This window comes from Syngnathus floridae, chromosome 9 (assembly GCF_059516105.1).
Source record: "Syngnathus floridae isolate MCC-2025c chromosome 9, RoL_Sflo_1.0, whole genome shotgun sequence".
NCBI classification, from domain to species: Eukaryota; Metazoa; Chordata; class Actinopteri; order Syngnathiformes; family Syngnathidae; genus Syngnathus; species Syngnathus floridae.
The window spans coordinates 6,093,589-6,118,048 of NC_142421.1; the positions used below are offsets into that span (position 1 = coordinate 6,093,589).

At 39.5% G+C, this 24,460-nt stretch overlaps 1 protein-coding gene across 1 annotated transcript; it reads right to left on the minus strand.

Annotated features, from left to right (window-relative positions):
• Positions 1-12: 12 nt before the first annotated feature.
• LOC148393134 (stromal membrane-associated protein 1-like) lies at positions 13-24,415 on the minus strand. The gene is made up of 11 exons (XM_088384808.1): positions 24,130-24,415; positions 19,257-19,390; positions 18,428-18,513; positions 16,307-16,379; positions 15,219-15,284; positions 14,815-14,880; positions 8,146-8,206; positions 7,062-7,171; positions 3,103-3,292; positions 2,053-2,216; positions 13-1,398 (listed from the first exon to the last, which is right to left on the minus strand). Exons 1-11 carry the CDS (start codon positions 24,245-24,247, stop codon positions 1,273-1,275), a joined length of 1,194 nt encoding a protein of 397 aa, XP_088240934.1. The 5' UTR covers positions 24,248-24,415; the 3' UTR covers positions 13-1,272.
• Between the last annotated feature and the right edge of the window lie 45 nt (positions 24,416-24,460).

Genomic DNA, 24,460 nt, shown 5'->3' on the forward strand with positions numbered 1-24,460 from the left:
AATCACAGTGGGTGTGCTAAATAAATTTATTTGCATAAACTCCTGACAGAACAAACACAATGAACTGCTTGGCAATTTAGTGCATTTGACAGATGCAATTCTTGGTACACTTCATTGGTGGACAGGGATGTGCGGTGAGGTTAGCCAAAGGTATTTGCATTACACAGATTTTCATTTCTAATCCAATAATGACAATGATTTGGTCATTACAATTACAATTGTGTCTTTCCCATTCAAATAAAAGAATGGAAGGCAATGTCAATACTCCACTATCACGATGCATAGAAAAAGCACGGCGCTCTTCCCATAAATACAGAAAGCACTCGAGAAACGCTCAGCTAGTTGGAGACGTACATATTGTAAATGAGAATTGGCTAAACAACTATGTTAGTTGTATTGGCTTTTCCAAAATGACAAGAGCATAAAACATCACTATAATCATATCTGGGTTATTAAAATTTAAATGTTTAAACACCCATTAAAGTTTTATCAAATCAATTTACAAATGCAATCATTTTTGATTGATTTCACATTACACGGCTGGGTTTTAGGACTACGGCTCCTCAGATGGGATTTCGACACTGATTAGAAAAGATAAACGTTGCTCGATGTACAGTGGAACCTCGAATATGTTTTAGCAACAGAGATGTGTGGTTCCACTGTCATTTGGCATAATGACCAAACATATACAACACAATACATGTCTGAGAAATGAATCACTGACCTGACCACCGGCTATGGCTCTGTGGTTCACACATCATTATCACACCAATACAGTACTGGTCAGACGATTACCTGCCCACGAGACTCTGTCGGTTCTAAAGAAGGTGAGGGCAGCTGTGGGAGGAGTTTAACATACACAGCAGAAAGCGGAGACCAACCACTACGAGGGAACCATATCTACTGTATGACTATCAACTATCTATTAATTTTCATGATATTATAGACCTACATTATTACATTACTACTATAGCGAATACTCTGTCCAGCAGTGTTCTCTATTGTGTGTTGTTGTGTTACTGTACCTACTCTTCACACAACACAAACAGAAAATCCCAATGACAATTAAGAAAAAATATGACGGTGGCCTGTGCTCCCACCCCTACTTTATTATATTGGCTTTGTAGAAGAAACCTCCGCGATGCCGTTGGAGGATGTCTGTTAAATCATTCACTGCCAGGACAGTTAAAACGGATCGTTGATGGCAGTGAATGAGTTAATTTAGTGTAGGTACTACAAGCCGCACAACAAATTTTGTGGGCTGCCCACTCGTCACTTCCACAGCTGAGTGCTGAGGGTCTGCCCAGAAGCTATTGGCGCTGGGGACCAACTGGCTGCAGACGTGCTTGATGGTGTTGCGCCTCCATTGGTGGCCATGTCTGACATCTGCTGGGATAACTGAGGGAGAGAAGAAAACAAATAGAATCATAAAATAAATCATCGTGAAAATGTATTTGAATACAAATTGGCTGGCAACCAATTCTTGCTGTTTGCCCGTAGTCAGCTGGGATAGGCGACCCTTGTGAGGATAAGCGGTTCCGAAAACATATTCGAATACACTCAACTAAAAACACCCGCAGTACCTCACTTTTTTCCTTGAATATTACTCTCCCAACCACTCCAAGTGACCTCCTGACACTTCCCCACAAGCGCCTCTATTCAGTACCTCATCTGCTTCTCTCTGCTTGCCTTCGGTCTTCCATTTTGTCTTATCTATTATGAGTGTGCCCTGCACCACTCTCTTATCTGGTCATCTGAGAGCTTTGTGCAGGTATGTGTGTTAGCACACACACATGCACTTACACATACACGCTAAGAGCTAAAGCAATCTCGAATGTGCACCGGCTTTTCAGTCACTGTGCCTCAGCTCCCACATACTCACTGACAATTAGCAAGACAGACATATGTATTTAAGTTGAATGCCAGTGTCCAAGGCCTGCACGCACCTGGAATAAGACACAGTAGCTTCATATAAACTGTATTTTGTAACAGTCCAGATATGACTCTCTCATTCTCTCCCTGTCTATTGTAATTGTACTGTATTATTTTTACCTGGCCCACACTCCAGTGTGCTTGCTGAATGACGCCGTGCATATTCTGCTGCATGTCTGCGTAGCTGCAGTTAGGGAGAGTCATGCCTGACATCATGGCCCCTCCTCCCATCATGGCGCTGTTGAAGCCTTGCTGTGTTATTTGAGGCTGGCCCAAGTGTATTCCTGTAGCACAATACAGTAGTCCAGTGATTTGGATTGGGATCATTCGCCCATTTTGATTTCCATCAACATTTATTTAGATCCAAGGCAATGACAATGGAGGGTTTCTCAAGTGTAATTCACATGTACACACAAACATTATGAACACACTTGCACACACGTATGCACACTCACACAAACAATGCCCAACCCTCCGACCCCCACCCCTCCTCAAATAAAAGGAGGCAGGGAGAGTGAGTCTGCTTTCACTTCACTGGTTAAGTTGGACACCAGAAAATGGACCTGACTGCCTTTCATCACACTGACCTTTCATCTGCCTTCACTCTGATCTGTTATTCTGATTCTTGTGTGAGAGTACTCTAAGTGCATGTGCATAAAGCCAACAATGTGTGCATGCATCGCTCAAACATACTTTACAATTTGTATACACCCTACCTAAACAAAGTTATACTAAATATATTTCTCCATTGTATGTAATAATAATAACAATAATAATAAATAAGATGCTTAACATGACTCATATGGGTAATTGTAATGTTGAGTGTGTTAGAAATGTGCATCTGACAGCAAACAAAAAATTCCAGTATCGGTCTTGGCAAGTAATAAGCAATTTCTCATGATGATGCTGCAAAAGGTCCAGCTCGCAATTATCTGTTGTGGAAGTTAATGGTATTGGCGAGTGGCTCAATGTAAGGTACGATAAATGCAGAAAAAAATCGATAATGATTATCATCTGAAAGTGTCTTTCTGGATGAAACCATAGTGGAAAAAAATAATGATGGTGCTTGTTGTATGATGAAACTGTAAAAACTGTCATGGTTTATCCAACAAAAGTGTGTATGCGCATGTGTGCGTGCATGAGTGTGTGTGCATATGTTTTGTATATTACCTTGGCCAGTAGCAGGCTGTTGTTGGCTCTGTGGCTGACTGCCCACTGAGCTGGTGGCGTACAGAGACAGTATAGAGTCTTTGGATAAGAGCTTTTTCTCCTCTGCCCTTGTGGTGGTACAGGTGGAAGTAGAGGAGGAAGATGAAGAGGTGGAGGGATTTGATGGCTGAGCTGCTCTAGTGGAATCAGGCTGTTGGGTGAAGACAAATGGATGGAATTTCTCCATCAAAAAACTGATATGGCTTTCACATTTTCATCCCCTGCCAGGGAAAACAACATTGACTGGCTAGTGTAGCCGTGCCTGTGCTGAGGAGAATTATCGTAATTGTGTGCAATACGTACACCCAATTTGGAGAACAGTACATGAAGAGATTTTTTTTTTAAAAAGTGTCAATTCATAAACCAATGAGCATGGTTTTAGCATGATTATTGCTGTTTCAAGAATATCTGAAGCATGAAAAAAAAATAAAAACAAAAGGGGAAGCAGAAGCGACTTCATGGATACGATAAGAGGAGACTGAGAAATGTTGGTCACTGAGAAAACAGACACACACACAGCCCACTTTGAAAGTATTTTGTGCTCAACTACTTAGCAGGCAGTGCTGCACTCATCTGCTTCACTCAGCTGACTCTCTTTGACTAAAAGAGGGGCAGACAGGCAAACCAAGAGTTGAAGGGTGGAGGATAAAAAGGAATACGGAGAAAGCAAATTTTTGGAAGGGGACAAAACTTGGGAGGATGGTGGGGGTGGTGGAGGAAGCACCAAAAAAATGAAGAGAAGGCAGAGGAGAGAGGGGAAATGAGGCGGGGGGGCAACGAGGGAGGTTGATGGGAGACAAGTAGGGCAATGGTGAGAGGATTACCAGAGTGATGAGGAACAAATAAAGTACAGAGGTTGAGAAGACAAGAAAACATAATTTGATGGAAAAGGAAGACAAGTCGGGGTCGTTCAAATCCTCAGTGGCCGACCGACATTAAGCTTCATTCTTTCCTAGACATAATATTTTTAGCATGGAAGCCGTGACTTGTGAATTATTTTGTTCTGAAATTTATATTGGAGGCTGGTGTAGTTGGAATACGTTCAGCAATAAAAATTGCTTGGAGGAATGACAAGTTTAATTAAGTTTGCATTAAGATATGGCAACTGTTTGGTGTGCGTAGCTTGGATTATAACGGTTAATTAGGACTTTGGTGAGAACGTTTGTGAGATTTGCCATTCTGGAAGGCAAACGCATAGTGAACTGCTCCTCCTGATAAATCTGCCCCGTCCGCTTCCCTTTCAGAACATTTTCTATCACTGTAAAGTGTTGTAGACTTGTTGATCTTGCCACAGAGTCATTGTTTGACATGAACCCAAAATATTTCAGTAAAGAGTGAAAATGAATACAAATAATTAGCATGCCTGCTCCAATAAATTTGGAAGGGCATGTATAGACAAACAAGCATTCACATCAGTCAACAATATAGTCTTCAATTCACGTTTTTGGAATCTGAGAGGGCAGTCAAGCACTTACACAAAACTAGAGTGTAAAATCCCAGCAAATGTTCCAAGGAGAAGCATTTGGCAAGTAGAAGCCAATTGCCTCATTAGCTTGAAAAGTAACTAGTCACAAAAGCGACACATGCAGCGTTGGTTCCACAGTATATGGAGCGGAGTGACCAAACATTTATTTGCATGAGAGCATTGGAACTGGAACATACTGAATGGGGACAATCAGATTAAAAAAGTTGATAGCTCTAAACAAATATTTTTACTATATTATTTATTTATGAATGTATGTATGTGTGCATGTGTGTATGTATGTGTGTGTATATGTATGTATTTATTTATTTATTTATTCATGTATTTATTTATTTTTGTATATTTACTATATAAGATATATATATATACATATATACGGGAGGAGAAATTCACTTGGACTTGAGCACACACATGCACGCGCAGAACACAAACGCACAAGCGCAACCACATTACGCGTGATATGTCGGGGGCTCCTAGCAGCACTTTGTGTGCTCGAAAGCCTCTCCAACAAGGCTCCATTCTTTCCGACCAATTCTGTGCTGTATGGTGAATTAGCATCTCTCACAGCATTGTCCTCGCTGTCGCTATTCAAACACAAGCGCACATACACATTCACGTATGCACACACACAGGGCAACCTTTTTCCTCCATGGTTTTCCATCACTGCTTGAAACAGCAGACCATCTGTGTCTTTTACAGCCACAGTAAAATTGTTGGTGTGTGTTGAGAAATCTGAACAAAGAATGGAGTACACTAGAAAAGGCCAAAAAGGGGGTGGGGGAAATCAATCAGGAGTCACTAGTTCATTACTTCACTTGTCTGCACCATTCCATTTCTTCTCTCTTCGGCAATTAACAGCGTGTGCCTCTCTTTCCTAATCCCTGCTTCTCCATTTTTCTTCACACTTTTAATCCTGTTAAGAACTCAAATTGAGCACCTGCATAGGTCAACGAGCAATTTACTTCTCGTTCGCTCTGCTCACAAAATATTGAACAGTCTGGACTGTCTTGAGCCTCATAATCAGTTTGGCGTAGATTTATGTTTGTCTTTTATCTGCTAGAGAAACAATGACACTACCAGGAGAAACGCTCCACTTACAATTTATTACAGCTACAAAGTGGCTGTTACGGTTTCATGGTTTTAATTAGTGTAGCCTTGCCAAGGACATTTTTAACAGCAGTCGAAATGTAATATTAATGGCTGAATCCATCGCCGATTACCTTGTTTAGGGGCAATTGTTTGACATTTTGCTGATTTTATGCTCTGCTGCCTTCAGAACTCATTTCTGTAAATAATTATTTCTTAATCCACAATTTAAAGCGTGAATTGAGAATAGTCGGAAAATACGCTATATGACTTTTCAAGATTACCAACGACTTCTGATTTTATTTGATTTGAAGGCCTGGTGCTAAGACAGAAAAAAAATGAGCATGATGCCCAACCCCTAAAATATTTTACAACTAACTACATTGAGATATTTACACCATAAATAACACTTTAAATCTATTAATAGAAGACTTCCCCTGTGTGACTACATGTGTCCTATAATTGCCCGTCAGCCCAGCCCACACAAACTCAGTTGAATAAGGTTGCAGTACACATGACCTAGAACAAGATAAGCCGTAGAAAATGAACAAATGAACAGACCTATCTAAAATTGGGATAAGGCTTAAACACGCATAAGACACGCAGAAAATATGTTGGCAAGGGAGAGAGGGAGAGAGAGAAGAAACACAAATCCTCTCCCTCCCACAAGGCTGTAATCACAATTTAGTAATTGACATTCATAGATAAGCAAGCACTCCCAGATGCCAGTTAATAACTGCAAGAATCAGCAAGCTATGGCTTCCCTTTTTTTTTTTTTCATGCACCTGGATAATCACAGCCATAAAGCAAAATCCGTCGGCAAAATCTCAAAGCAATGCTGGCGTAGCTCTAGAAGTAGATGTCAAAGTTGTAAAAGTAGTCAAAGATGAGCCTGACATGTGCACAGTGCATTCATCCACTTGGGGGGGGCATATTGGCAGCTGTTTTAGAACATTCTGACCAATCTGTCAAGTCCAACAGAATACAGTGTTCTATAAAAATATATACATATATATTCCTGTTCTTTAGTAATCAGCAACTGAACATTGATTGGTTTTATCAAACACACTAACAAGCTGAGACAAAACAAAAACACTGAATAAAGGGTTTTTGATGACATACTTAGTATTTGCAGATATACCTACAAGCACAAAATTTGTTGTCTGTGACATAAATTTAATTAATTGACTGTCAGTGGCTCTTTTGCCTAACAATTATCATTGACTGAACTGCGACAAGCTTTCAATATGCACTTTGTAAAAATTACCGCAAGACTATCCATTTATACTATACATATACAAACATGTGTCAGGTGCTTAAATTTGTCCAATTTGCAATTTGTGTATATTACCTTAGCCTGTTGCGTGATGTTGGAGGGGGGTAGAGGGTTGGAGACCATTGGTCCAAAGATGTCCACTTCATCATTGATTGTTGGGCTTTTTCGTTGACCATCTGGAGTATCTGAGGGAGACAAGAGGACACACACACATTACCAATTTTATTACCAAAATAATCGCAATTGTTTTTTTTTTTTTTCATAATCCAACAGCCCTACAACACAGTATTTGTAATTTGTGAGTTATGTTGTCGGTAATTTATAGAATGAAAAAAAACGTACATAATATCAAAACTAAAGAAATGATTATTTTGCATTGATTCATTCTCACATCCCTCAATGTTTTGTAAAAACAGGTCCATATTTATCCAACTTGTCTGTTTACTTTACAGCTTCGACAGACATTCAAATCATATTCAGATTTGTATCCACACTCATAAGTGGCATGATTCCATTATGGAGATGAGGAGCAAGCAGAAAAGGGTCCATCATCATCATCATCATCATCATCATTACCTCTGCCATATTTGCAATGAAATGGTGTTGCGTCTGTAGACCACTCTCAATTTCTCCATGGAAATAGACCAATGGTGCAAGATGTGCTTTTTTTAATCCTCCAGTATCACCCACACACTATTTCACATGCTTTTACTGTTACATGTCAGGTGTCCTGCTACGTTTTTCAATATTGGTTGCATTACTTTAGTGTTGTGGGTGTACGAACTGCAATGATACTCCAGCTTTTTTGGGTGTACACAAATTAATTGTACCCTTAACACCATATTATTAGTAGATGTTTGGGAGGCCTTTTCACATCCATACAAGACAGCAGTGTACAGTGTAGCATATTCAGTCTTCATAGATAACAAGTTCTGAACATTTAATAAAACCTCTCTCTATATATGACTCGTGTATCCCGACTGCATTCAACTGTTCATTAATGGGGCGACATTAATCAACTACAAATGACAGCAACATTACTCTAGAAGTATAATTACCTTTTTTGTCCTGTCGGGTGCAATTTGCATACTATCTGACACATTAAGCAGAAACGCAAAATGATTTGGAAATGTTCTTGAGAGTGTTTCTCAGGTCTTACCCAGGCTCAAAAGGTCCACAGCCGCATCTGGACTTTTCTTGGGACTGGCTTTAGACTCTGACTGCAAAAAAAAAAAAAAAATTATATAGGTGAAAAGTAGAAAAATAGGATTAAAAAATAAATAGGTAATATATTGATGCAGATATCTGAGAGAAATCCTATGTGGGAGGGTGTAACAATCTAACAAGGGCGACTTTCATGGGATGTAAGAGCTCTACAGCTAACAAACCCAATTTCCCCTCCAGCTAAAGATCGATGGGTCACATTAAATTCAATACCTTCCCAATTCCAGGCAATGAAAACAATTACAGTGGCTACGCCTAATCAGTAATGCATTGGCTGTGAATTGGGTGCGACAACTGCAGAAGCACATGAAAAGCGCTGGCCTGAATCACAACTGGAAGCCACCTGGCTGACTGCAGAAAATACTTGGCTCACATTCATTCTGAATTAACTCAAATAGCCCAACCCAACATTTGGTTCCTTTGAAAACACTATAAAACAAGAAACATGAAAATCTATTCATACAAAGTTCAATTTCCTGCTATAATTTGAATAGATTGAGCTGCAATTCTGTCCAGATTTGACAAGACCACGCTGTCTCATTAATGAAACATGTTGAGATTTCCTGGCCCAGAAAGAGTTTTTGAGGGAGAAACCTCTTGCAATTAATTATCTGGGGTGTCACTAAGCAATGTCACCAGGAGAAAGTTATTAAGGAAGTGCGAGAAGCTGTCAGGATCATTTCTCTTCCAAGTGGTAAAAAAGGAATTGAAATGGAAGGGAGAAATCGATAGCGCTTCACCTGAACATGTGAATAGAGTCTCATTTGATGGCGAGGTACGGCACGCCAGCTTAGGGGAGAAAAGCAATCCCTGAAATGCCGTCTGTCACATCTGATTGTTGTAACATCCACACCGAGACAAACGTGTTCCTGCATCTGTCACACTTAACGGGCTTTGGTGTTTTTAGGTTTGCCTGACGTGCACGACAGGACAGGAGTTTCAACCAATATTTTCAAATAACGTATTAAATTTGTTTTTTGTTTTTTAGTTTTGCTTCATCGACAGCCAGCATAGAAATAAACCAGAGATAGTCTGGAATAATTAGCATGGGGGGTATGGTAATATGGTCTTAAATATTTATAAGGCACAGGAAACTGGACCACATGGCATCCCAATCACCATTCCAAAAAGTATGAGATGGTACTTTAAAACAATAATATAATAAGGAGGAGCTCTCAAAAAGCACAGAGCATCTGCCAAGGATTAATGTTTTTTTCTCCTGTGAACTCAGTAAATGAACAGATGTTATCTAGGATATGGATATTGAAAAACAAGGCTTAATCCAGCCATTGCAAAACATTATCATGAGTTAGAATTAAATATTAGTTGTATTGCTATCTAATGTAGTTTGTTGATCACAAAAAAAATGAACTAACAAACTGAGAAAACCAACCATATGTATATTAAGCAGAAAAAATAGTCAAAAATATTGATGGCCATAATGACAGGAGCATCATGCTCACACACGAAAGCACATTACATTACAGAGGAAAGCACTAGTCAAAAGGGAAATAGCAGCGTGCACGCCGGAAATTGACCTTTAGAATTCCTAGGTGCCTGACAGCCCCTGTAGCTGATAACCAGCTTCAATAGGGAAAGAGGACAAAATGGTATGGAAATTTTAATGAAAAATAACCAATTGTTTGCTTTTCATTATGATATTCAAAGAGCACAATGTCCTACCGCCAACAACCTGCTCTCCAAAATGCTGTCACCACCTTCCAGACGTGTTTATTAAATCATTTTGACTCTAATTTTCAGGCCTGATTAAAATCTAACTTTAGTGCTGCAAATAACGATTATTTTAATAAAAGATTAATCTGTCAATTAATCGACAAATAAGATTTGTTAAAAAATAAATCTTAATTTCTTAATTCAAAAATTATTTCAAAATGACAGTGCTGTAAATGCACAAACAATGATGTTCATTGTTTTCCAACATTAGTAAAAACATAAAAGCAAATGTTTGCATTTTTTGTATTTTGATTACCAAAAAAAAGAAGTCTGATTGATGATGACGATGAAGGAATGCAGCTAAGAATTGTAAGTTAAACAATCTTTCTAAATGATTAATTGAAGATAAAAATAATTTTACATCACGCTTAGAAAACAGATTTAAAAAAATGCTCATAGCCAGACTTCTAGAACCATTTTATCATGCCCGAAAGTGAAAAGAAACAAACAAAAAAACACTAAGACTAATTTCCATGTAGTGTCTAAGATAATGTTGTTAACATCTTTTTTGAATTAGTGTTTTCCAGTTTACCAAGGTGAGAAAACTCCAGCTTTTTCGCAACCAGCTGCATGCGGATTGTTTGCGCACCACAGCACAAATGAGTAACCTCCTTGGTGTGTACAGTACAAGGAGAATTAAAAACAAAGGTCTGATTGTCGCAGGAAATCAGAGCAAACAACAATGAGCGGGGTGGAGAAAAACAAATAACAAAAAATGGAAAGAAGCAGGAGATGGGGGTTGCCAATTGACTAGCAGTGAGTGGGCAAGGATGGCTGAATACAAAAGGGGCGGGAAATAGAGGACAAATAAGAGAGTGAGAGTGAGGGGAAATGAGGGCATTGGAGGGACATAAAACAGAGAGTGCAGCAGATGAATAAGTCCACATTGTCCACATTTCTGTAAGGGCATGCAAATGAGCAAATAATCCCCGTCTATCGTTTAAGGTAGGATGCTCTTGAAATTTTGGGAAAATGCCATATTGTCATGCTAGGTGGACATTTCCCCAGGTTTTAGAACTGCTGTATAATCCATTAAGCGGGAACGCTACCACACTCCATTAACAGCAATATTGCACAATCTTAATGGCTTTGAAAGGAGGCTTATGACATTATATGTCTTTTCATGGGCGGTTCAGCGAGGCACTGTAGTGTAGTAAACTGCTGCTAAATATAAATGCTCGTGTGAATATATCAGCTCCTTGGAGTGACTGATTTGTGCCGTATCGTGCAGACTGCAATTAATGGAGCATTCGGGATCATGATTAAAATGAGTGTGTGGTTGCACGAATGAAGCGGTCTTGTAGTCTATCAAAAAATACTAACAATAAGATTAGAAAATCCCAAATATCGGTGTTTTAGAGCATTCCATTCATTTAGAATATAGTATTCATTTTTTGTATTTATGCCCTGCAAAAACACTCCCTTTATTTTCTTTTTTAAACAATCATTTGAATGGTGCAAAATACAATACAACACCATATCAAATATTAACCTCTCTTACACGGTCAAACGTTTGCAGTATCATTTTGTAAAAGTGGGATTTTTGATACGGGTCGAGTGTTGCACCACATTGGATTGAATGATAAGAACAATTGCCATGTGCACTGTATGTGGCCTCATTTTATTAAAATGACATAAATGATAATAGGTTTGAGATCATATTTATAGGGGTTGCAGTGGTGACAGCAACAGTGCAGTGACGACCATCTACAGAGGGTGCATCATCTTTGTTTGCTGACAGCTGGCGTACTAACAACATGAAAGAGAATAATAAAACTGCCACTGGCTATGATGAGTCAATACTTAAATCAGACAGCTACAATGGAGCTTGAGCTTTGAGAAAATGCTGAAAGGCGAACATTGTAATAGGGCAAGGTATAAGAAGACAAAAGGTGTTATGGGAGAAGAATGTTGCTTGTGAAGTTAGAGTGATAACAGATGGAGGGAGGGAGAATTGCATTGGAGGTGGGAGGATCTAAACAATGAGGATGACAAGCAAGAAAATGCGAAAGAAGATCGATAGCTGGTGGAGATGGTGACAGAGGAAAGGAAAGAATGACAAAAGCTGATTAGATTAAGTCAAGGAAAAATGTGTGCTGGATTGCGCCATTCGCCATGGCCGCTTACTCAGCTGGTCACGTGCAGTGTGTGGTCATGTCTTCAGCCTACATCATCACTCACTGCCCACGTTACCGGTGGCAAACTCGGTGCTCGGTGTTGTGAGAGAGAAAGTCAAAGCCCAAAATCAAAAGGAGAAACACCTTGCTGAGCGCCAGCTGCTCTCACCGCATGCTCCACCGTAACGGCTAAGTGATGAAAGCTTTTGTGTTTGGGAGAAATTGCAGTAGGCAACCATAGGAGTCGTCATATAATGTCAAATAATTTGAAATGTGCTGAATTCAAAATAACCAGGAAACTCAGCGGCGTCTCTTCAAAGAATCTCGGTGGGATGAATAATCTTTGCTTTCACTCGCTCCTCTCTTGCTTTGATTCGGCGCCATCTCTCCTTCATTTGTCCCACCTATCTCTGTCATGATCTTTCCTTCTTTGTCTCCTCTTTTTGTCTGTAGTACTTTTTACAGACACTAAATCACTGTCATCCCATTAGGCTGCTAACATGTTGTCGTCTTCTTTGAGATCATGAATAAATTATCAAAGAGAACAAGACGTTTCTCCACTCGGTGGAAGGCGCTTGTCGAGAGTGAGTTTGAGGTGTGTGTAAAGGCATGATTGGACAAGTGCAGTTGAAAAAAAATAGTCAAACAAGCACATTTCTGAATTGTCAGTTTTAGATTGATGATAAATGGAGGATGCAGGCAAACGCCAATCTGCGAGTCCTAGCATCACCCTCACCCTCCCGCCGGCAGGGCTCTTTAAGGTCTAGCAGTCAGGGGGCGGATCGATAGCATAGCCACAATGAGGCTAATCAATAAAATGGATTTGTACTGCTGAAGGAGGAGAGCCAAGCCTGCCTCCAAGAAAAGACACAAATGCACAACACAGGCGCACGTATAAATAAACATATGCGCCCTCCCCGCAACAGGAAGGATCCCCCCTGCTGTGATGTGGAGGAGCATGCCATTGAGATTGTTAAAGCCCAGCATCTTAAACTGAAGCTGTCGTCATGAATACAACCAGGGGCCCATACGGATTAACGTCATCACCACAAACTCCATGTTATCGATCTTTTTTTTTTTCTGATCGACAATAATAAGCCGATAATTTGCTTTTCCGCTTATTTACAGTTTCAGGCACAAAGGAGCTCATCAAAAGCACTGATTGATCAACACAAATAAAATGAAGTCTAGACAGTAGATAGGTTGCCACACAGCCTACATTTCTACACCGTGTAGTATCTGATCATGCAACGCCACACGTGAAGATACTACGTTAACAGTTGCTCAGTATGCAGCAGCAGCACCCAAATAAGTGAGAGCTGCATTACTCCCTTGGTGCTTATCAAACCATAGAAATATGTCCATGACCCAGAAACACACTTCTTATAGGCTGTAAGGAAAAAACAATTCTGTTGGAGTTGTACACTCGTATGGATCTATGTGCCATGAAAAAGTATTTGCCCTCGACTACATTTTTTTATATAACATCCATTTTGTTTAAGATTATCAAATAAATTTAAAGACCTGGCAAAGATGAGGTAAGTAAAAACAAGCGGATTTTCGTTTTAGTGCCGGGTCAAATCTAGTTTAGGGTGTTTGGGATTGCGTTCATTGGACTTTAAGGAGTACGGATTTGTTGCCCCCAGAACGCACTTACGTGCAAACCCAAATAAAATGAAGTGGGATGCATCAGGAAGGGCATTCGGTGTCAAATCTATGTCAAACATATTTATTCAATGTATACAAATTTATTCAGACATCAGGAGATTAATACAAGTTACCTTTGACCTCTACTACAACAAGAGGTGCTCAAAATTGTGGCCATTACATTCCAGACATTCATGTGTACGGCAAACTACTGCGTTGGGCAACGTTGGCTAAAGTGTCTGATGGGATTGCTGCACATGCATTTTCAATTTTCATGTCCCCCATAGGTACCCTCAAGGATGTTGTCGCAGGAAACTGACTACACTGCTAGAAATTGAAAATGCATGTGCAGAAACCCCACTGGAGATATTTAAGAGCAACCCTAAAATGTATGCACGATGAAGAATGGGGGGAAGATGGCAAGATTGTATCGTGGCAACAACGACAAACAAAAAACTAAGAAATATTGCAGCGGAACATTTTGAGCAACGGGGCAAATAATCTGCATCGGAAAACGATAGTGGACGGCGGAGATTCACAGTATAAATGACAAGAGCTTCTATAAGCAGAAATGTTGCATGGCTGCACCCTGCATATGACTTCCAAATGATCACAGAGGTAAAGCAAAGCCTCTCTGTTTGACAGTGTTTACGAGCCGACTCCCTCGAGAATGTAGTCTCTGCAGCAAAGCGGCAGAATGAACACACAAACTTTCATCCTCGCTGTTGTCGCTCGCACGTCATGCAGACAAAATAGCGTGCCAACACATATTTAAATATTTTTCTGCTACCCTTGAAAAATAAATTGCGGTTTATAAAAAGTATGAGCATTATTTTCTGTATCTCTTGATTTACTTCCAGATTGACTGTGTGACAATTTTCATTAACTGAATTCAACTGTGTGATGTCATGTGCACATTTGTTATTTGAACAAACAAATCAAGCCCATTTTTACAATACAGAATTGGATATTGATTTTCAAAAACAAATCGATTCCTTGTTATAACAAAATAGACACAATAATGAAGCTGAGTGAGGTGAAGTTTCTAAAAAAAAAATTCTAACTTCTAGATTTGGATGTAATCGTCCACCACTAATAAACAGTACCTTCACGTTGTTTCGATCAGAGTCCTTCTCTTTTTTCTTCTCATCTTTCTTCTTTTCACGTTCCTTCTGTAGAGGAAGCAAAGTTTCCTATCAATCCACATTTTCTGACGTCCAATTCTCATTTTAAATGATGTACTTTCAGTGCACATGACAGAACAGCATCTGTCACAGGTCGACCATACTTCTTCCATAGCAGGGTTTCATGAAGTTACTATCAGTATCCTGATTTTTCAACAACCTTTCAAGCCCTTTTATACTGAACTCTTCATTTTGCTTTTTGCTATGATGCCAAATAAAATGGCAGCCTGTACACAATACAGCGTAATCACAAGTCAACAATACTGTTCTTATTATTATTATAATTATAACAGATTGTCGGAAGTTGTACAAGGAACAAAGTGTACCTCGTGTTTGCTTCTGTCAGCCTGGGAGGATGATGAGTTGGAGTGAGGAGCACCTTCACCTGACTTCTGTGAGAAGAAAAATCTGGATGAGCACATAATTGAGGTTGCAGGAAGAAAGACATATACAGTAGGAAAAAAAAAAATCTACCCAGTAAAAAAAATAAAATAAAAATACAGTCAGCGAGATATGTCAGTACTAGCAAATGAGGTTTTCCACTGCTACAGTGAAGTGCTCTTCTGCTTGTTGCGAACCAAGGTTATATTCAGAATCTCAGCTGAAAACAAGAAAAGGTGTTGAAAGAGGCCGTCTCACGCACACTCAAGTTACGGACTGGACAGATGACCGCCATTAACCTGCCACTGACCCGAGAGGTGAACAGAAGTACAGACGAATTACAATGATGACTGCAAAAGTTCATTATAAAACATGTTTTTATGATTATTATTATTATTATATCAATATTGTTCTATCGTTGTCTAAAATCTGCGATAACAAATGAAGTTTTTCCTTTCTTGCTTAAATACAATTTCCAGAGTTAAGTTAAAAGAGAATATAAGCCTGGGTACTGCCAACAAATTCAGAAGCATGAGCATGTCGACGCTGAAATGATTTCACTTAAGAAAGAAATCTCTATGCCTACACCCAAAAATGGCTGTGGGTTAATGGCTGCCTCTCCTCTGTTTTTCCCCATCCACACCCCAGTGCATAAAGTGATAATCACTTGTTTTTAATAATTAATTTGCATATAAAAAACAGGCATATAAGTGGGTGGCAGAAACAGATCCGAGATCACAGTCTAGCTGCTGGCAGTGCTCAACAGAAAAGCAAAGAAAAATGAGAGGGATACAAAATGCGAGATATCAAACAAGTGAGGAATGAAAGGAACAAAACAAAAAAACAGCATGAGGAAATCACATTTAGAGATCAAATAAGGATAGGATGAGAAGGAAGCTGTGGCTGACTCATTTGGAATTAAAGAAATTTACATGCGTGTAAGAATCATATTTGAAGTTAGTGTGCTCTCCTTCTGGCAGCTGGATCAGCAGATGTGTCAACAATTATAACAAATAAGATTTGCGATACTCACCAGGGTTGTAGCCAGAGCCTCGTCATAGTATTTTTTCCTCTCATATTTGTCGCGGATGAAAATCTCCACAGCCCTGACAATTTCGGTTCAGGACTACTTAGTTGTATACAATCAATCATTGAAAATGAAATTAAACATTGAAAAATGACCTAAAAATTTTCTACCACTTTAACTAGGTTAGCAACTGAGCATTGTGACTGAAATTTGGTCACAACTCCCCACAAAATGAATCTCCTTAGTTCTGATCCTCTCCAGTGAGTTTGTCAAGGTTAAAGCCACTGGCATGGAGTTATTGTTTTCCAAGGAAAAGAAGGATTGGATTTAAAATTGATTTATTTTCCTCTGGCACTGTGCATAACCACTGAACGCTTCAAGTGTCAATGCCAAACTGAAGTGCTCCTCAGCATATTCCATGCCAAGAGCGCCCTTGGCTTTGTTGCCATGTAAATTGCTGGAGGGATCAAAAACATCAATTTGGTCATATGAAACGAACGTGTGGCTGCCCTCTGCACACCTGAGTGGACATCAGCTAAATATCGCCCTTTGTATCAGCTCCTTGTTTGCATCATACCTAAGATTTTACATCAGATTTTAAAACAAATATTTCAATTAAACAGGCTAAGAATTTTTGACGTACATTTTTATGCAGCCCAAAAAAGTGAGCAGTTTTAGGACTTCTAAGCACACAGGAGTATATGCCCAAAGGTGTGCCAGATGCTTAAATGACTTCAATAAGCACCTCTTGATGTGGAGTAGCAGCTCTGCTCTGAGGCTGTGCTAACACTTGACAGGTTTGATCGCTTAAAATGAACTGTGATGCAATTACATTAATAGGGTGGTTCAAATGAGTAAACTCAAATGTTACCGTTCAAACCCTGGTGCATCATGGGATTAAAAATACAGTAGATGTCAGTCTATTTCCGAAACAAATGGTCGAATCCTACTAAAATATACATGCTGCACAGACATGGAGCAATGTTGGAATGGCAGTGGGAAAACTACAAGGCAGTATAAGTGTTTGAAGTGTCACGAGCCAGACAGTACACCTGAGAGTCGATCAATACAAACGCAAAGCCAACCAGTATAAACTAGCAGCCAGCACTGCCACACAGTTTGGCTTTCATCACGTCATACGTTCCAAGTGCTGTCAAATGTAACAAAGACTTTATCCAAACAATTTTCAATGGACAACTTTTAACAATGCCATTGTGAATCAGGATTTTTCTGCTAGGGTCCAGACCAGAGAAACTAATTGCAAGCGTAAGCACATCGGCAGATCCTCCAGGATGAGCAAATTCCCTCAGCGTATCTCCAAGGGTGAGCCCAGACACCCTGCAGAGGAAAGCAATTTCTGCAGCTTGTTTCCGTGACCTTGTCCTTTCGGTCAGCACCCCACAGCTTGGCCATTAAATTCCGAACTTCGCCTTTAAGCTCCACTTTCATTGCACACACCATCAATCTCACACTTCAAGTTTCCGCCCCTCATGAACATGACTCGGCCATGATTGACTCACTCCTCTACTGGAGGGCTCAGGCGAGCCTTTTCCGTCAACCCTGGCCTCAGATTTGGATGGGTGGATTCTCATCCCGGCGGCTAAACAGTCATCAGTGAAACATGGAAGCAAACTCTCAAGGTCACAGCAGGACCGTGTCATCTGCAAATAGCAGAAGTTAGATCCTCAGGCCGCTCACCACACCTTGGTAGCAGCGAGACATTCCGACAAAGAGCCCCCATGGTAACATCTAACTCCTTCTGTGAGCTTACCGCTCGTAATATAGATGGCATATCCGTTCTGTGAAGAATGATGAGCCCACGCAGCAAGCTGACAGATAAAAGACACATTATTAGAACGCCATTTCCAAGTGTGTAATTATTTATTTCAGCCTGCTGATGGAAATATAAAGATTTGCTGCTCTGTTAACCACACAAATGTCTCTTCTTGTAAAGCGGAAAAGGGCAAACTTGTAAGACTGTTCTACACAGTCTGAGCTAGCAGTGCATTAATGCGTCAACATTAGAGACTTTTTACTCTGTGATGTGTAGAGGTTGCTAAAAGGACAAGATCTGTATGCAGAATAACTGACTGGAAATGGCAGAATGTGCAAGCATGAGGAGGATACTGGTCAGTCTGTGGCCGACAGAAGTTCTCTGGAAGGTGGGCTTCATACAGCTGCTTGGCCCGGCCGTTACCCATGTCCACCATACTCTAAGAGGGGAGAAAACATTATTTTTTTATTAATATTATGATGATATATATTATTATATTCGATCTATATTTATCATATATTATTATTAATATTAATAATTGTATTAATTTAATTTGATTTTTATTATCATTCTTATTATTATTATTAAATTAGACAGGTGTACACATTGGGCCCTATATATCAAGGCCAGATTGGGAAAAAAATACGTGATGATAGCTAAAGTCGAAACCGTGTCAGAATACTCAGCCATCCATAATTAATTAGTCACTGAGAGCAGAATTACTATTCAGAGAGTGACGTTCTCCACTGACCCAGCAGATAGTTAGGGATCATGCACACACACAAACACACACACACGTACACACACACAGAGATACACACAGAACACATTTGCTAAGCAAAACAATTGAATGTATTAATCACAATGAATAAATGAAGTGACCTTCAGCAATATATGCACAGCTCTTGGCCGTTGTGTGATTAAATTAAAGTAATGTGCTGGTTATACACACAAGCTTCTTTCATTTTGACGTTAACGGTCACCTCAGTGTGACATTAAAATGTATACATTTGACACTATGCACACATTAGCTGAACATTCACCATTAATTTGTGTTTGAAAAATCAAAGATGGGTTTGTCTTTGCTCTATAAGCTTCACTATTAAATAAAGATAATGGACAGAAATTTACTGTGTCAACTGTGTAACTTGTGCGCTCATGCATGTGTGTTTGGGTGTGTACCTGCATCTGCTCTGGGGTCCACTGGTCTAGATTGACAGATTTGACTCTGGAGATGTGGACACCCAGGTTGCGGTGGATGCCAGCACAGCGGATGCACATGAATACCCCAAGGTTCCATGAGGCCCACCGAGGACCTGGAAGAGAAAGAAAGAAATGATGATTGCTTTAAAGCTCAATCTCCAGCGCCACAGCTTTTTACTTCTGTTTTTGTTGTCTTTGAATAAAAGTTGGCGAATTGTTCTAAGAGAAAGATAATGATGAGTCAGTGGAAGAAAAAAAGAAAAGCAAAAATTCAATAAAGAGCATAGTGCATAAAAACACTTACCTATCTATAAAAGCTACAACAAAACTAATGTTGGCTAATAAAATTGCTTTATTGTGTTTTCACGTTTTAGGAAGAGCATTTGCACACTCGACTACAAGGAGTGAATTAGGGCATTTCAACAAATAATAAGAAGAAGAGGCTTAAGTTTTCTGCCTCTAGTTGTAAAATGTGAATCAAGACAACTACCATTTAACAGAGCCACATTTAGCCATGTTAAAGTGAATTATTACTTTTATATTTGATTTAAGATGGAACCGGGTTCCTCTCCTTTTATTTTGTACTTTAGTGTAATGTAATGTTGGAATGTACAACTCAAGGGGAAGTAGCACATCCAACAAAATGCTTTTAGAGAACTCCGCAGAGCAGCAGGGTGCTTGAATCCCCCTGTCATCCCAAATATGAATGTCAGAACTGGAGACCTGCTCCAGTCTGCGAAATTATCCTCAGCACTTCCCTCATTTGCAAATATGCTAAGGAAATCTTACCACTCCAATAATTATGTATCAGCACTAATAGTATTCGGCAGTTCAATGATTCGAACGGGCTGGTGGCTGAAGACGCTCAGCGCTGCATCCAGGGCAATCAGATTATATCTCCAAGCCTGACAAATTGAAGTGACTTTTATAGATTCAGGATACAAAATATTGGTACGGCGGGACACTGCTGGATGGGGGCAGAATGGACCGCAGAGCTTGCCGGTCTCGGGTAAGAGCATCTGAGTGTTAATTCAGTGGCACTAATACGCTTGACGGCCTAAAGGGGCATTAAAGCAGGGATGACTGAGTGTTAAGCCTAAATCAACAAGCTGAGCCCCCGTAAGCAGGACCCTATCTGTTGGCGTCACAAAAGATTCCACATGCATGAAATTATCTCTGTGGCGCACTCATAGGGCTCTTTAAAATTATCTCCAAAGTGTGCGACAGTCCAATCAAAACAGCAAATCATCAGATGGAGCAAAAAAAAAAAAATAGGATGTCACTCCTTCCTAAAATTGCTGAAGAAGAGCCTAAAAATGACACTTTTTTTTTCTAGTACAAAAGTGTCACACAGTTTTATGGATTTCCAAACATATTGTAAATAAGTCCATCCTGATTCTCAGAAAAAAAGAGTAGAAAGTATTAATTGAGCATTACACCCCATGTTTTTTTGCTTGTCAGCCATGTCTCATGAAATAAGCAAGAATTGACAAGAGTCCCGAGTTCCACTAAAATGCTCAGATGATTACAAACAGTACAAAAGTCAAAATTCCTGGTATTGGTGAGATGGGTGCATTTGTCAGCGTTGACACTTTGGACATCTGCAGTAAAGTGGCCGTCGCCAGGCACAGACGACAATGAGTACATGAGACATTTTAGAAAATGAAAAATAACAGCAAGACCTCAACACTGCTTTTAAAATATCTTCCCTCACATAAACTGGTCCAATGCTGACCTGATTCTTCACAACTCTGTTCATACTCCTCACACTTTCATGCAGGTAAATTTGTGCAACTCATGAAGAGTGACACAACGAGGGCATACATGCTCGCTGACGGTAAAACCATATTTGAGCGTATGGAAAATACACACGGGAGACACGTATATTGGCAGTCACATCAATACACTGAGTAAAGGCACACACGCCATCACAAAACAAGTCATCAGAGCTGAGAGAAGCACAAACAAACACACCCTGGAGCCTTGATGAGGGACAGTGGAACTCTACTACAACCCGGAGGAGGAAGGACAGCCAGCAGAGCATGAAATTAAAGCCCCGTCCGTGTTTGTAATGAGCTATGACACTTTTCTGAAGCAACCAATCAGAATCTAGAAGTGTTGGATGGAATATACTGGCAACAAGCACATTTAAACATATACCTTGTGGTGCTTAACAAAAGAAGCCAAGATTGGAACAGCACCTTTTTTTTTTTTTCGCCAAAGTTGTCCATCTGACAACCCTGCCAAGAGTTCGGAGTTCAGAACGCAGCTCGTGATTTCATTTGGATGGTAATTTTTGTGTTAACAGTTTTGCTGTTTTTTTAAATTATCATTCATTTTTACATGACGTTGTACTGTATACATATGAGTAGCTGTCTCTGTCACAAATTTTTATGGCAATTCTATGAGATAATCATAGGATTACATCCATCATGTCGTTTTTAGCTGCTTATCTGTCACGGGTAATCTGAAATCTATCTCAGATGACTTTGGGCTGGTTAGAGTTTGGATTGGTCGCTAGTCAATCACAGGACTAATACAGACAGATAATGATTCACACACAATTACAGCTAATTAGAGTCTTCAATTAACTACATGTTAACATGGGAACGTGCATGTTACAAACATGGGAGATCATGTAACCTCCACAATGTAAGATTAATCAGAGCCAAGAACAAAACCCAAAACCTTTAAGACAAAAGCAAGATCTGTGGGAACAGCAATTCTCTAAGCCCAACATATTCAGATAACAGTCTTTATTTTGGTGACCTCCCATATGCAGTGCAAGGAAAATTCATGAAATCATGAATCCATCTAGATTTGCCAAATAAACAATTCAAGAGCAAAACATTTCCGGCACTCTCATACATTTCAAGCCTAGTGATGGATGAGTCATCCTCATTACAACAGAGATGCGTCAACAAAACAACTAAACCTGCAGTTTATTGAAGCCTAAAATATTTGTTGTCCTCCAGTTAATACATTTGCAAGAAGCTGGCTGTGGATTAATTCAATTGTATAATCAGTGAACAATTACAATTAAATACACTCATGAAGGAGTTGTTTTTATAAACAACAATTAACCACACACAATATTTTGTGATTACATTTTTAAATGCCATTGTGCTTTGTAAATCGCAGAAAAAAATACATCTTGTGAACCCCTCAAAAATAAGATCGGCTAATTTTCCATGTCACGCACTGTGCGCTGTTAATGACGCCAACGCCACTGTCTTGATGGATTAAAAGGATATGCTGCCCTCTGTTGGTCTTTTAGTGTAATTCCCTCTCACTATGCACAAACAACGTTAAGAGGTCTGTCTGACTGACCAGATAATCCTTTGCAGTGCGTAACAGGGTTTGCTGGCACGCTTTGTTCGACATTAAGTCTTTCAGTAAGGATTTAAATTCACAATTGTTCTTATAAAATGCATAAAAGCAAAACACAACAGCAGAAAGACAAAAATCAATCATCAAAAATCAATCATGCTAAAAGCAAAGCCTCATTCGGTAACACGATGCCACACTTTGGATGAAACCAGAATGCTGACCAGCGGGCCATGTGACTCAAACTAACATGGATCAATTCAATTTACTGCATTACAGACAGTAACTCAATGCTGTCTTAAATTGCTGGATGCATTTCCACTTCCAAAAGATCTGACACTTAAAGGTAGACCATTCTTCAGTATTGTTTGATGAATCAACAAATCAATCAATCAACAAAATACTGAATTGCTGAACTCTGCCATGCGTCATGATAAGACATTCACTAAATAAGACAAAATAAGGTACCGCTTATAGTGCTTGCTCATGGGAGATTCATGTCATGCCTTGAGATAACCTCCTATGTATCGATAATGTTAACCAGACATTATCAACAATGCATCGAGCTTCAATCATGTGAATTGGCAAACTCCTTAAATTGTTACCAATGTTGCAAGACGTTCTTCTGCAAAATCCTACAAACAGATTGTTTAATGTGCTGTTTGTGTTTTTGATTTAAAAATAACAATAATAATAATAATAATATCATAAAGAGGATGCTTGCAAAATGTGCACAGCTGATGTTTTCAAAAACATGTAACAATATTATATTGTACATAAATTACATGTTCTCAATCTGCTTATCATTCACAAAACTAATAATGCTCGGTGTTTTTGCGTCCTAGTATTTTGATTCGCTCACGATTTTGCTGCATGACAGGACAGCATAATTTCGCAAAAGAACGTTTTCCGCTCATAAATAAAGCAGCCAAGGACATGACATCGATACATCATCGCCCAACCCCGTCAAGTTGATAGCACTTTAACAAAGCGGAAGTACTGAAACTTTATATTTCAAACTAAAACAATATTTCAACCAGGTATACTACGTATTAAAATCAATGTGTCGAATCTCAATCAATATATAGAGACACTAAATGCTAAGTCGTATTTTAGTTTACCCATTAGTAACCCTTCCGAACCACTAGTTTCTATACGTTACACTACAAGCGATCTATGCTTTTACTTTTAAAATACTGAGCGGAAGATGAGTATTAAAAGATGTTGTGTATATGTACAGCTTGGTAATTTGCCATTTAAAAAAAAAACTATCTGCCAATAGTTAGTTGCTGTCCTGGTTATGACATCACGTTAAACAATCGTTGATGTGCAAATTAATTCTATTGTCATATCGATGTTTACTGCTTAGAACAAGAAACACAAGCATACAGCTGCACTTAGGACTCCCTTCTAAACGTATTGTGTTGCTGCCCCCGGCTTTGATAGAGTGTTATCATGCAACCAAACACACACGACAATTTGACATTTTTGCACATGCATTTGTTTTCTAACATGCACACTTTACCTTTTGCTTCGCAGTCGGCACAGTATTTGTTCTCGTCCTCTCTCAGCAGTTTCGATAGAATGGCCTGATGCTGCTCATTCAATTTCTGGGCTTTTTCTCTTTCAGAACGCGTCGTCATGTCTGCTCAAGTGTGGATGCTTGTCCTTTAGTGTGAGCAGCCGTGAAATATGACAAAGACAGCAGCTTGATATTGAAACGATTATGTCACGCCAGTGAAGCTCAGCCTCACTCGATGTACTGCTAACATCCAACCTGCTAACAAGGTAATACGGATCCAAAGCGACAGCATCTCTGCTGCGTTCAAGATCATCGGATATTTCAGCACCCAAGT

Excerpts from the sequence above, each read along its gene's own strand:
- LOC148393134 (XM_088384808.1), bottom strand. The coding sequence starts at position 24,247 with ATGACGACGCGTTCTGAAAGAGAAAAAGCCCAGAAATTGAATGAGCAG. Across the intron at positions 8,207-14,814 it reads CTGATCGAAACAACGTGAAG|TCAGAGTCTAAAGCCAGTCC; the intron begins GTACTGTTTATT and ends TTTTTTTTGCAG. Across the intron at positions 7,172-8,145 it reads TGTGGACCTTTTGAGCCTGG|ATACTCCAGATGGTCAACGA; the intron begins GTAAGACCTGAG and ends TGTCTCCCTCAG.